This window comes from Podarcis muralis, chromosome 7 (assembly GCF_964188315.1).
Source record: "Podarcis muralis chromosome 7, rPodMur119.hap1.1, whole genome shotgun sequence".
Classification (NCBI taxonomy): Eukaryota; Metazoa; Chordata; class Lepidosauria; order Squamata; family Lacertidae; genus Podarcis; species Podarcis muralis.
Window position 1 is genome coordinate 84829164 of NC_135661.1, and position 13391 is coordinate 84842554.

General features: G+C 51.5%; 1 protein-coding gene across 2 annotated transcripts in view; it reads left to right on the forward strand.

The window, feature by feature from the left end:
- The first annotated feature begins 7786 nt into the window (after positions 1–7786).
- NOVA2 (NOVA alternative splicing regulator 2) overlaps positions 7787–13391 on the forward strand; it is a 61304-nt gene continuing 55699 nt past the window's right edge. The window contains exon 1 of one of the 2 annotated variants that reach the window (XM_077932293.1): positions 7787–8288. In XM_077932293.1, coding sequence (XP_077788419.1) covers positions 8069–8288 — 220 coding nt within the window. In that variant the 5' untranslated portion in view covers positions 7787–8068. Of the gene's footprint in view, positions 8289–10596; positions 10736–13391 lie in introns of those variants that run through there. The other variant, XM_077932294.1, reaches the window with a different exon arrangement.

Here is a 13391-nt window from a genome sequence, read left to right on the forward strand (position 1 = left end):
GAGGTCGCACAAGGATTGGCAATGGAAGGCAGGGTGTCATCCTGCAGGCAATGGCACCCCCTGCAAAAGGAGGTCAATGGGGGGGAGGTAGGGGGTTTGGCTGGCTAACCTCCCTGTGCCTTGGCTCTGGCAGGCAGCCGTGGACTCGCAGGGGTCAGCAAACATTTCCAGCAGGGGGCCGGTCCACTGCCCCCCAGACCTCATGGGGGGCCGGACTATATTTTGAAAATAATCGAAACATTAATCGATTAATGCCTGCAGGAGACTTTGTGGATATTTAAGTTATAATTACAAAAATCTTAATAATTATTCATAAAGGAATCAGCTTATAAGAAGTAAATAAGGATGCCAGAAACAGGATAAAGGAAGTCTTTTATTTGGTTGTTTGTATTGTTGTATACAGCGGTACCTCGGGTTACATACGCTTCAGGTTACATACCCTTCAGGTTACAGACTTCGCTAACCCAGAAATAGTGCTTCAGGTTAAGAACTTTGCTTCAGGATGAGAACAGAAATCGTGCTCCGGCGGCACGGCGGCAGCAGGAGGCCCCATTAGCTAAAGTGGTGCCTCAGGTTAAGAACAGTTTCAGGTTAAGAACGGACCTCCGGAACAAATTAAGTACTTAACCCAAGGTACCACTGTATTATGCTTGTTGTTTGTTATGTTTGTGTCTGATGGGGGTGGATTTCTGTGTTGGGGGGTTTGTGTTATGTTGTAAATAAAATTCCCAATAAAAAGTTATTTTTTATATATATATATAATAAAAATGAATGAATTCCTATGCCCCACAAATAACCCAGACATATTCTACTCATGTCAAAACACGCTGATTCCCGGACCGTCCGCGGGCCGGATTGAGAAGGCGATTGGGCCGGATCCGACCCCCGGACCTGAGTTTGCCTACCCGTGCCCTGGAGAGACTGTGTGGCTCAGGGAGGAGGAGGAGGAGGGTGTGTGTGGAAGAGCGAGGGAGCTGCGCAGAGTCCAGATGTGTCAGCCTTGGACAATAGGCGAGCGGGAAAAGGACAGACAGATGGGCCAGCTGGTACAATGGACCAGGCGTTTAGCATTCAGGAGCCGTTCTCGGCTGACTTGCCGCCTCCCCTCCCCCTCCGCCCTCCTCCGCTATTGAGCCAGCCAAAGGCCAGGATGAAAAGGCCTAGCCAAAGCCCATCTGCTCCCTCTTTCTCCTTCTCTCTCTCTCTCTCTCTCTCTCTCCACATTCATCCAAGGAGCAGAGAGAGAGAGAGAGAGGCATTTCTCCCCATTTTCTCCTTCCTCAGAACTGCTGGCGGGTGGGAAGGAAAGAAGGCGATTGCTGTGTTTAATTGCACCCTGATTAAAAGCGCAGCTTGATCTTTCTTTCCTTCCCTCCGTCCGTCCGGCCTCCTTCTTGCACCCATTTCACAGGTTGGAGGAACTGAGGCCGAGAAACAGACCCCCCAGCCAGCCCAAACTACGGAGCGTCAAGTTCATGGGCCAGCAGGGAGTGCGGAGGTTCATTGACTAAGAAAGAAAGAAAGAAAGAAAGAAAGAAAGAAAGAAAGAAAGAAAGAAAGAAAGCTTGATTTGGAAACAATTGGTCTTTCCCCATTCTCAGATGTGCATAAACTGGCTCTGATTGCTGTGTTGATGAGTTGCAGCAGAAAACAAGAGAAGAGGGAGTTTTGATGTGTGCTGCTTCTTTTCTGAAGCCTAGCAGGTGATAAGAGAAATCACATTTTTTCCTCACTCAAACTGGGCAGCCCTTGTGCCTTTTGCCCAAGAGGCAAAAGCGAAGCCCTTGGTTTTCATGGAGTTGCAGTGATGGGGAAACCTGCCCCTGTGAATTTCTGCCTGCGACGCAGCCGTCAAAGGCGCAGGGGGCCCAGCCAGGGAAGAAAGTTAGCAACTCTCCTTCAGGGCAGTGGGAGACCGAGCAGAGAATTTCTCAACCAGGTCCTGAGTGCGAAGGAGGAACCTATTATTTAATGTCATCCCTCAAGGTTGCAATATTTCAAATGGGGACCTCGAGGGTCGACAATCTGTAGAGAGGGCCTGGGGTCACTGGCTTGCTTGCTGTCCCGAAAGTCTGTTTCCGTTAGCAGGATCGGGGCCAAATCCATTGCCAGCCAGGATTTTTCCAAACAGCTCAGCGTTCCCTTCTCAGGCTGCGTTTCACAAGATGCTGAGCTCCTCAGGAAAAGGTTCATTTATTTTTGTGCTTATGTGGGAGCCAGAATCCACAGAGCGAGAAGAAGAGAGCAGTGGGGGGGGGGGGAGAGGGATAATTCAGCAGCTGGGTAGCACACGGGGCCACAAGCTCATCACCATGACAGGAAATTTGGGAGGGACTGCAAATATGGATCATGAGAGCCTTGAAAAAGGCTGCAAGATCTCTTGGGGGGGTGTTTGTGTGGAGGGTCTCCCTTTCTGCAACGCCCTGTCCTTTGGTCACAGGAAGATGTGATTGGGGTGGAACCTAGGAGCTGAGAGAGAGTGCTGTTTTTTCGGGAAAATACTTAAATTATTATTATTATTATTATTATCATTATCATTATTATTATTATTATTAAGGAAATCAGCCCTGAGTGCTCACTGGAAGGACAGATCGTGAAGCTGAGGCTCCAGTACAGTGGTACCTCGGGTTACATACGCTTCAGGTTACATACGCTTCAGGTTACAGACTCTGCTAACCCAGAAATAGTGCTTCAGGTTAAGAACTTTTGCTTCAGGATGAGAACAGAAATCGTGCTTTGGCGGCGCGGCGGCAGCAGGAGGCCCCATTAGCTAAAGTGGTGCTTCAGGTTAAGAACAGTTTCAGGTTAAGTACGGACCTCCGGAACGAATTAAGTACTTGACCCGAGGTACCACTCTACTTTGGCCACCTCATGAGAAGAGAAGACTCTCTGGAAAAGACCCTGATGTTGGGAAAGATGGAGGGCACAAGGAGAAGGGGACGACAGAGGACAAGATGGTGGGACAGTGTTCTCGAAGCTACCAGCATGAGTTTGACCAAACTGTGGGAGGCAGTGGAAGACAGGAGTGCCTGGCGTGCTCTGGTCCAGGGGGTCACGAAGAGTCGGACACGACTAAACGACTAAACAACAACAACAACTATTATTATTATTATTATTATTATTATTATTATTATTATTATTATTATTGGAATAAGGGCCTCTGTTTGCACTGAGTGGCACTTAACAGGAAGCATAAAAAGCTGCCCCCCCAAAAAAAAACCCCACCCCCACATTGTCACAGGAAGAGATATGTCATTTTCTGTTCCCGGACGAGTGTTGGAGCAGGGAGACCGAAATTCTGTACCAAGGAAAGCAGAATTCCATGGCCTGGGCAAATTATGCAAATGGAGGAAAAGCGTATGATTTTATACCAGTAATTTGGTTTGCTTTTTCGAAAGCATTCTCATTTATTCTGCTTCTTCTAGTTGTGGCTCCCAGTACGTTTCCGAGCACAATTCAAAGTGTTGGTGTTGACCTTTAAAGCCCTAAACGGCCTCAAAGGCCCTGTAGACCTGAAGGAGCATCTCCACCCCCATCGTTCTGCCCAGACACTGAGGTCCAGCGCCGAGGGCCTTCTGGCAGTTCCCTCATTGCGAGAAGCAAAGCTACAGGGAACCAGGCAGAGGGCCTTCTCGGTAGTGGCGCCCGCCCTGTGGAAACCATCCCATCAGACGTCAAAGAGAAAAATAACTACCAAACTTTTAGAAGACATCTGAAGGCAGCCCTGTTTAGGGAAGCTTTTAATGTTTGATGCATAATGGTATTTTAATATTTTGTTGGAAGCCACCCAGAGTGGCTGGGGAAAAATGAATTTTTTATTATTATTATTATTATTATTATTATTATTATTATTATTATTTTATTCCCGTGAGGGCCTGGTCTAGCAATCTGGCATCTCATGTCCTGACGAAAGGAGATGTGTGATCCGCAAAGCTGATGCCATCATAAATGTGTTTGCAATGCGCCACATGGCTGGCAGGGCCTGCCAAAAGGGGTATCGAATGGGTGTCACACACACACACAGACACACACACACACCATATCTTATCTCATGGCCTGTTATTTTCATGTTCATCCATCCCCAAAGAAACTGAGGCTCAGCTAGTTGTTGTTGTTGGGTTTTTTTTTAAATAATATTTATTAAAAGTTTAAAGATTACAGATAGAAGTAAAAAAAGAGAAAAAGTAAACAATACAAATCAATACATTACAATACATAAAGAGAAAGGAAAAAAACAAAAGACACAATACATCAACAAAAACAAAAGCAAAAACAATTAAAACCACATCCAATATTTCCATATCTTTGTCTTTCATTAACTTGTTTCATCGACCTCCTCACACCTCCCTTTTTTGTATTCTAGTTATTAATTATTTCAGCAAATCCTTTCCATCTTTCACTGTTTTCTGTCATTTAATTGTCTTGATTTATTTCAACCTTATCTTACCATTAAAACCCTAAAACTTATTTGAACTTAACTCCTTATAACGTTTCCACTAAAGCCATGTAATTTCATTCCAACATTTTTCAAACACTCATTAATTTTACAACATTTCTCTAAATAAATTTTAAACTTTCTTCCAATCTTCATCCACCGTCTCTTCTCCCTGGTCTCGGGTTCTGTCAGTCCTTTCTATCTATTCCATATGGTCCATCAACCTGGTGATCTTCTGTCCGAGGCTCTTAACTCTTTTCCATGTCCCTTCTGCAAATCTTCTTCATATTTATACATGCACTTAACTTTATCTTCTGCTGATCTTGTTCTTAATCTTCTTGTTGTTGTTGTTTGCAATGTTTTCCCCTTTCTCTTGATCAGATGCCAGCAAACTTTTTCAGCAGAGGGCCGGTCCACTGTCCCTCAGATCTTGTTGCGGGCAGGACCACTTTTTGTAAAAAAAATATGAACAAATTCCTCTGCCCCACAAATAACCCAGAGATGCATTTTAAACAAAAGCACACATTCTACTCATGTCAAAACACGCTGATTGAGGGCTGGATTGAGAAGGCGATTGGGCCGGATCTGGCCCCCAGTTTGATGCTTTCATCCTCTGCAACATGCAAGCTGGGTTTTATACTGCCTAGGTCCAAGTCTCAGTGCACCCCCCCCTTAAAATATCTCAGGTGAGGGAGCTGGAATGAGCCTCTGTCGTAAGACCTTGGAGAGCTCCTGCTGGAAGAGCCTGCAGTTCAGGGCTGCATAGATGGTTAGATGGTGACTCCTTTTTGAAACAACTCCCTCCTCATTTATCCTACAGATTTGACTTCTGTAATCAGGGCCACATGGCAGCCTATCCCTTCAGGGGGCAAAAGCACCACGACGTCTACCTAGGGAACTGCCAACGGCTTTGGCGCCATTTCTCTGCCGTCTTAAGAGATCCACAGCCAGGGGCCCCGGGGCCCTTTGCCCAGAGTGTCCCTTAACGGTGGCAATACGTGCCACCTGCTGGATTCATCACCTGGAGCAATCGTGATGCAAAGCACTCGCGTGCCTCTTGAAGTGTGCCCGGAAAAGGCCTGGGCAGCCAGTATGTGGCAGCAGGTAAAGACTTTACCTTCCTAATGGTCTTAAGAAAGCACTCAGGTTTCTAGCCCTCATGATTGCAAATGTGCTCTTTTGCAGGCGATGCCCGGTAAGTTTCGGAAGCCAGAAGAATCACGGAATAAAAGCTCCCTGTATCAGAAGACAGGGCTTTGGGTTGCTGCAAAATCCCTTATAATAATAATAATAATAATAATAATAATAATAATAATAATAATAATATCCCCCCATCTGGCTGGGTTTCCCCAGCCACTCTGGGCAGCTTCCAATGGAATATTAAAATACAATAACCTATTAAACATTAAAAGCTTCCCTAAACAGGGCTGCCTTCAGATGTCTTCTAAAAGTTTGGTAGTTATTTTTCTCTTTGACATCTGGTGGGAGGGCGTTCCACAGGGCGGGCGCCACCACCGAGAAGGCCCTCTGCCTGGTTCCCTGCAAACACACTTCTCGCAGTGAGGGAACGGTCAGAAGGCCCTCGGCACTGGACCTCAGTGTCCGGGCAGAACAATGGGGGTGGAGACGCTCCTTCAGATATACTTCCCAAATATGCGAAAGCTCAGTCACGGCCCGGAGGAATGAATAGCAGTACCATTGCATGGGCTCCGAAAGGCAGGTGAGCTTCCCGACTGGGGCTTGTGTCATTGCCCCATGGAGGGGGGGCTGTCCCTCAGTTGGTAGCGAGGCCTTCTTTGCACGTCCGGGGGGGGGGTGGTGTCCAGCCTTTCGACAGTGGAAAGGGCCTTGAGTGACAGCAGGAATGGGGGGGGGGTGTCCCTGGAGAGCTAGGCATTTCTTAAATAACCCCCGCACCATTTTATATCATCCCAAGGGACGCAGGTGGCGCTGTGGGTTCAACCACAGAGCCTAGGACTTGCTGATCAGAAGGTTGGCGGTTCGAATCCCCACAACGGGGTGAGCTCCCGTTGCTCGGTCCCTGCTCCTGCCAACCTAGCAGTTCGAAAGCACACCAGTGCAAGTAGATAAATAGGTACCACTCTGGCGGGAAGGTAAACGGCGTTTCCGTGCGCTGCTCTGGTTCGCCAGAAGCGGCTTAGTCATGCTGGCCACATGACCCAGAAGCTGTACGCCGGCTCCCTCGGCCAGTAAAGCAAGATGAGCACCGCAACCCCAGAGTCGGCCACGACTGGACCTAATGGTCAGGGGTCCCTTTCCCTTTAAGGAGCTGGAGGCAGCATTCCGGAAAGATTTCTCCCCTCTCTCCCCTTCCTCATAACAACCCTGCGAGGGAGGCCGATGGGGAGACAGAACTTGACGGCTGAGAGTGGCGCCTGGGGCCTCTCCAGTCCTGGCTCTTAAGCCCTACTGTTAGGTCTGATTCTGGCTCCAGGCAGCTTCTTGTGGCCCCCTGTGGGGGGTGGTGCGCCCGAGGCAGAAATCAGGGTGCAGAGATAACTCGGGGGCAGGGATGGGTGGATGTGATGGAAGAGGGGCAGAACCCGCCCCCCTCCGTTTCCCCTTCTCCCCTTCCTTGCTCCTCTGCCCTAGAGCGCGCAGCTGCCTCCTTTCCCCTCCCTTCCACCTGCTCCCCCCTCCCTGCTCTGTCAAAGCCCCCAAGGCAAAGAATAGCTCTTCTCTCTCTCTCTCTCTCTCTCTCTCTCTCTCTCTCTCTCTCTCTCTCCCCCCCCCCCCCCTTCTGCAAGCTTGGCCCAGCTCCTCGCAGCCAATCTGCTGGGGGGAAAGGAGGGAGGTGGGTCTCTCTCCTCCAACGTCAGGGGCTGGGTTCCTAAGCTCTGCCACCGCCACCGCCTGCCGCCCAGGACAAGCGGAAAAAGAGGGATGCTGTGAAGAAGAAGCGGGCCTGGGGGGGCTGCTTGCGCTTTCTCTCTCTCTCTCTCCCTCCCCTCAACACAAGGCGCCCCCTCCTCTTCCTCTCTCTCTCTCCTCTCTCTCTTTCTCTGTGCGTCCGTCCCCCCTCCAGCCTCTGCTTCTCCCCCTCCCTGCCCTGCTTGACCCTTTCCCCTGATCCCCCACCCACCCAAAGGGCACCTTTGGGATCTGTTTTCCAACTGGGAGCGAAGGACAGAGGGGACCTTCCTATTTTCCCAACCCCCCCCCCCCCCCGCGCGCCGCTTTCTCCCTGTCTCCAATTCTCCCCTGCTTTTTCTGGGGTGCTAGTTCCTGACTTTCTCAAGGGTTTTTGTGTTTTTTTTTCTTGGCCTGAAGGGGCGGGCGGTGGGTGGGTGGGAGGGAGAGGGTCACAGAGGAAGTCAGACAGAGAGAGAGAGAGAGAAAGGACTCGGGAAAGCTGACCTGACTGCCACCCACTCACCCACCCAAATCCATTTTGCATTCTCCTTTGTCAATTTCACCTGGCCAGCAGGTCGCAGGTCTCTTTGCTCTGCGCTCCCCCCCCCCCACTTTCTGGACACACCTCCCTCCTCCTTCTCCCAACCCCCCCTCCCTTAAAAAAAAAAAACCCGAGCATCCTTTCTTATCTCCCCCCCCCACCTCCCCCTGCTGGAGTCTCACGGGTACCGCGGAGGGGAAGTCCTCCGCGCCCTCGGCATGAAAATGATGGCAGGAGGTTCGGTGCACCAGAACGGTATCTTCCCCTCGGCAGCTCCTCAGCAGCAGCAGCAGCAAGGGGGGCCCCAGCCGCAGCAGCAGCAGCAGCCCCCCCAAGCCCCTCCGCAGTCCCACATGGATTCGGACCCTCCCGACTCTAGGAAAAGGCCGCTGGAGACCCCCACCGAAGCCATCAGCACCAAGAGGAGCAACACCGGAGGTGAGTGGACTTGGGGGGGGGGGAAGGGGCTGGCAGCCAGGGAGGCTGCCAAGGGGCAGGAAGTCAGGGGTGACCAGGGCCTCCCCCCCCAAAAACATATACACACACTCCCGGTCTACTTCGCATATGTGTGCACTGCAAGCGGGGTCATCTGGGGCGCAGGGCGGCTCTAGGGAAAACCAGGGCACCAGAAAGGCACCTCGGTCTCCCACAGGCCTCTTCCTTCAAGCTACTTGCCTGCTGCCTCCCCCCACCTCAAAATCTGCCCCGCAAAACAGCCCCCCCTCCCCATACCTCCGGACAGCCATATATCTCCATCCTTTTTAGGCGCCTCTTCCCTTAAGCAGCCCCATCCCTCCTAATGCCAACCTGAGCCAGTTTTTGCACCTCTGCGCCAAAGCTGACCCCCCATTAAAAAACCACACACCCCATGTTTGAACCCGGCTCCCTCCCCATGCTTGCATTCACCTGTCCCTTCTGCCATTCTCCCCATCCACCTCTCCATCTTCCTTTTGTGGATTTGCCCTCTTCTCTTTATTTTCATGGGGGGGGGTGTTCTTTGCCACACCCCAAAGGATACAATTTGCTCCCCTTTTAGCTATAACCCCCCTGCAATAAAAACAGGGGGTTATCTCCTCTTTTACAATGTGGAATTCAAAAAGATGGGTGTCCTTTTCTCCCAGTCCAGCACTGCCTCTCTGCCCCGTAAGGTTTTCAGGGGATATGATTTAATCTGTTCTGCACCTTTATCCCCCACAAACAGTCCCTCTTGTGATTTTTCAAGGCTAGATTTTTACAGCCCGGCCGAGGGGATCCTTTGCAATGTGTCCCCCCCCCAACTTAGAAGGCGTGTGGGAGCGGGGTGCAGAAAATATAAGCTCCCCCTAAAAACGCACATTTCTCTGCAAAGATTTTACTAGTCTATGCAGCTGGTTATGTCAAAATGGAGTCTGTTAGAATAACTGTCTGTTTCCAGGGAAGAGGGGAAAGGAGTGGAGATATTCCGCCCCCCCCCCCACCGCTCACACACATATAGACTATGGAAAACCTGTCAGCCCCCTTCCTCTCCTCCCCCCCCCCTCCATGACTGTCTGCTTGAGGAAATGAAGAAGGGAAGGATGTGAAAATCTGGACTCAAAAGAGGATGCAGGCAGCTGGGTTGTTGAAAAGGACACTGTGTGATCCAGGGATTTGTGGGGCGCTGGAGACAGAGGGAAAGGGAAAGGGGGGGTAGAATAATGTCAATAGAGTATTGGGGGGGAGAAAAAGAGAGCATTTCTTGATTTTAAAAAAATAATATGTACGCAAAAGGGCTTTAAAAATGCAAATGGTCATTCCTGGCGCCTGAATTTCGGTTGACACTAAAGCTGTGTAAAAATAGGGATTTGCAAAGCGCCTCTCTGTGTCTTTCTCTTTCTGACTCACCCATCTGGGCTCCTTTTGTGAAGGACGACTTCACTTATTCTGCTGTTTCTGAGCCGATAGCAGTAGCTGCGTGCCGGCTCTGTGCCTGCCGGACTCTTTTTTTAGTATCCCCATCATCCTCCTCATTATTATTATTTATTATGTACTAATAATTGGACCTGGTTCCGTTTTTATTGCTTGCGCGTTGATGAACCTATGAAGGCGTGCGCTCTCTCTCTCTCTCACACACACACACACACAACACCATCACCCTCCAGATGTAATTAACATTTCGGGATGCGTTTGAGCTTCAGCGTTAGGGCAAGAAGCAATAAATATTGCGTCTGAAAGAGCCCCGGGGTCCTCTGGGGAAATCGACCTCCTTTATGACAGCGTCGCTGATGGGACTAATGGAGCAACTGGAATAAATAAAATGGGGAAAGGCGCGCGCGGGGGGCGGGGGGAGCCGGACTTATTGTTTTCTGTGTGTGATTCACGTTTAAGAAAGAAGGAAGGAAATGGGGGGGTGGAGGGGAGAAGGTGAGCAAAAAAGGAGCCAATTTCTGGCGATTTTCTAAGCATGCCTTCGTAGGCGGTTTGCGTTGGAGGAGGAGGAGGCGATGGGGAAATCGCTTGGCCGGGGGGGGGGGGGGGTTGCAGCAGGAGCCTGACAGCCACATATTTCAGGCTGGCGCTTTGGCTGCCTTGCCCCCCCCCCGCACCCCTTTGCCAGCCAATCCCACCTTTGCTGCTCAGGGTGTCGCGTTTTCCCTCCCTTTCCAAGCGGTGCCCCCTACCTCTCCGCCGCCGCCCCCGTTTGGGGTTCGCTGCCCGTGATGGATTTGGGGAGGGAGGGGGGAAGAAGGAGATGCATTGATGGCATTGCAGGGGGAGTGGGGTGGGGAGGAGTGTGACGGAGATGGAGGGGGACGCCTTAGTGGTACCTAGTGTGCATCGCCAAAGGACACCGATTGCCGAGGAAATGCGCAAGAGCGAAAGTCACGCAGGCCTGGCGGCGGCGGCAGCGGCGGCCCAGCCGGGAGGTTAGCAAAGCGCCTGGGTGCTGGAGTGCCCGCTTGTGTGTGCATGTGTGTGTGTGTGTGTGTGTGTGCATGCGTGTGCGCCTCAGTGTGCCACATCTCACGCGCGGGTGAAGGTCAAACTGGGTGGGCTGTTTTGTCCTTACAAAGTTTGGGTGTCTGATTTTCAGCTTCAGCATCCTGGAGGATGGAGAGGGGGGCATGTACCCAGCAATTCTTGCGCCTACGATCTGATTCATCCCTGCTCCTGGTGGGGGAACAGGCAGGTTTTATGGAGTCCTTGGGGACTTCCACAGAGACCAGGATGTCCCCTCCACTCTCTGCTGGTGAAGCCCAGGCCTTCCCAGCTGTGGGGACGTCACCAGCCGGACTGGGCTGGCCGGCCTCTGGCTGCAGGCCTTTGTGACACACTTGACGGGTTCCCCCAGGCCTGCTTGGGTGGCTGAGAAGGGTGCCAGGCCTTGGGAGACGGGGTTTAGGGCACGATGAGGCCTAGCGGCATGCGGAAGCCTTTTCTGCCGCAATTGTTATGCGTGGCACTCTAGACAGAGCTTTCCAGCTTTGGCTTGCGATGGGCCGTGCCAGAGGTCAAGGTTAGGGCTTGGGGCGCGAGTTCAGTTCCTGCTGTCCCTGGGTGACCTTGGCAGGGAGGGTGGGTGGGTGGGTGGTGGTCAATGCGTTTCTCCTTCACGCTGCCAGCGTGGCAAAAGCTCCGCGTTCCGAGCGCCGAGCATAAAATGGGTTACGACAGCCTGATGGAGCAGGGAGGCGCGTTGCCTGTCGTACCCCCCCCCAAAAAAAAATTGGCTGCAAAAAAACAGTTCCCCCCCCCCCATCCCATGCTCTCAGCGGTGCTGCTCCGAGACCCAGTTTCTGAGACAAAAGACCCAAAGGGGTTCTGGGCCTTTTCCCCCAGGGGTGGGTCTGTGGCAATTTGGAACTGGAATTGAGAGTGGGGTGGGGAGCGGGCAAATGGCCTCAGGTCTACGAGCACGACAGACACCTGTTCGAGCTGGGTGTCAGAAACCCAGGGAAGTGGGTGCTCTTCGCAACCCCACAGCAAGTGGGAAAACAAAGCTTAGGGAACCTGGCTCAGCTCAAAACCCAAAACCCAAACACCTTAAAGGACCATGACCAAATGAAGCAAGCAGGTCGGTGGGAGCTCTCCAGCATTTTGCACCGAGCCATTAATTTAGCAGGGACACGGGTAGCGCTGTGGGTTAAACCACAGAGCCTGGGGCTTGCCGATCAGAAGGTCGGTGGTTCGAATCCCTGCGACGGGGTGAGCTCCCGTTGCTCGGTCCCTGCTCCTGCCCACCTAGCAGATCGAAAGCACGTCAAAGTGCAAGTAGATAAATAGGTACCACTCTGGCGGGAAGGTAAACAGCGTTTCTGTGCGCTGCTCTGGTTTGCCAGAAGCAGCTTAGTCATGCTGGCCACATGACCCGGAAGCTGTACGCCGGCTCCCTTGGCCAATAAAGCGAGATGAGCGCCGCAACCCCAGAGTCAGTCACGACTGGACCTAATGGTCAGGGGTCCCTTTACCTTATTTATTGAGCATTAATTCTGACTGGTTTGCAGGGAGGTTAGACGAAGCAGAGTCAAAGCAAGTGTTATATCCCACACGTATATCCCAGTGCAATTTCCCCTTCGCTTTTTTATATGGCATAAGGTCTGATCCTTTGTGAAAAGGGGGTTTGTTGATCAAGACCCGCCGGTCAACTGTCTTGTGCAACCTGAATGTGTCGGTATGTGACTGAATGTGGAGCAGGGCCAAGATTTTATTATTAAGACCACCCTTCCCCAACCTGGTGCCCCCCAGGAGTTTTGGGCTACAGGTATCTGGCACCCGTTTGGAGAAGGCCGAGTAAAGAATACCAGGAGACATGGTGGCAAAAGCTGCCAAGATGTTTCGTTCAGCAGTGAGATGCTCAAACTGAACGAGTGCAGCAAAAGCGTGGCACTTTATAGCAGGCGACAGCAGGGGATTGGCTGTTTGGGCTCATGTGATTCCCAGACTCCCCCAGGGCGGTTCTGGCTTGTGTTAGCATCGCAGTTTGTGGTGCTTGCAGTTTCCTCCTCCATTCAGGGGAGTCTCAGCGCCCAAAGTCTGGGGCTCCTTTGGCAGACCCAGTTTTGGAAATGAAGCCGCTAGTGCGTGGGAAAATTTGGTCGTGGGGAGGCAATCTGCACGTTTCCGAGTCCAATTCAAAGTGTTGGTGCTGACCTCTAAAGCCCTAAACGGCCTCAAAGGCCCAGTATACCTGAAGGAGCGTCTCCACCTCTATCGTTCAGCCCAGACACTGAGGTCCAGCACCAAGGGCCTTCTGGTGGTTCCCTCCCTGCGAGAAGCCAAGTTGCAGGGAACCAGGCAGAGGGCCTTCTTGGTGTTGGCACCCGCCCTGTGGAATGCCCTCCCACCAGATGTCAAGGAAATAAACAACTATCTGACTTTTAGAAGACACCTGAAGCCAGCCTTGTTTATGGAAGCTTTTAATGTTTGATGGACTACTGTATTTTAATATTTTGTTGGGAGCCGCCCAGAGTGGCTGGGGAAACCCAGCCAGATGAACGGGGTATAAATAAGAAATTATTATTATATTATTACTTCATGGGCTGCATCCTGCATTTGAAAATAAGCGTTTGGGTGGACCCGTGT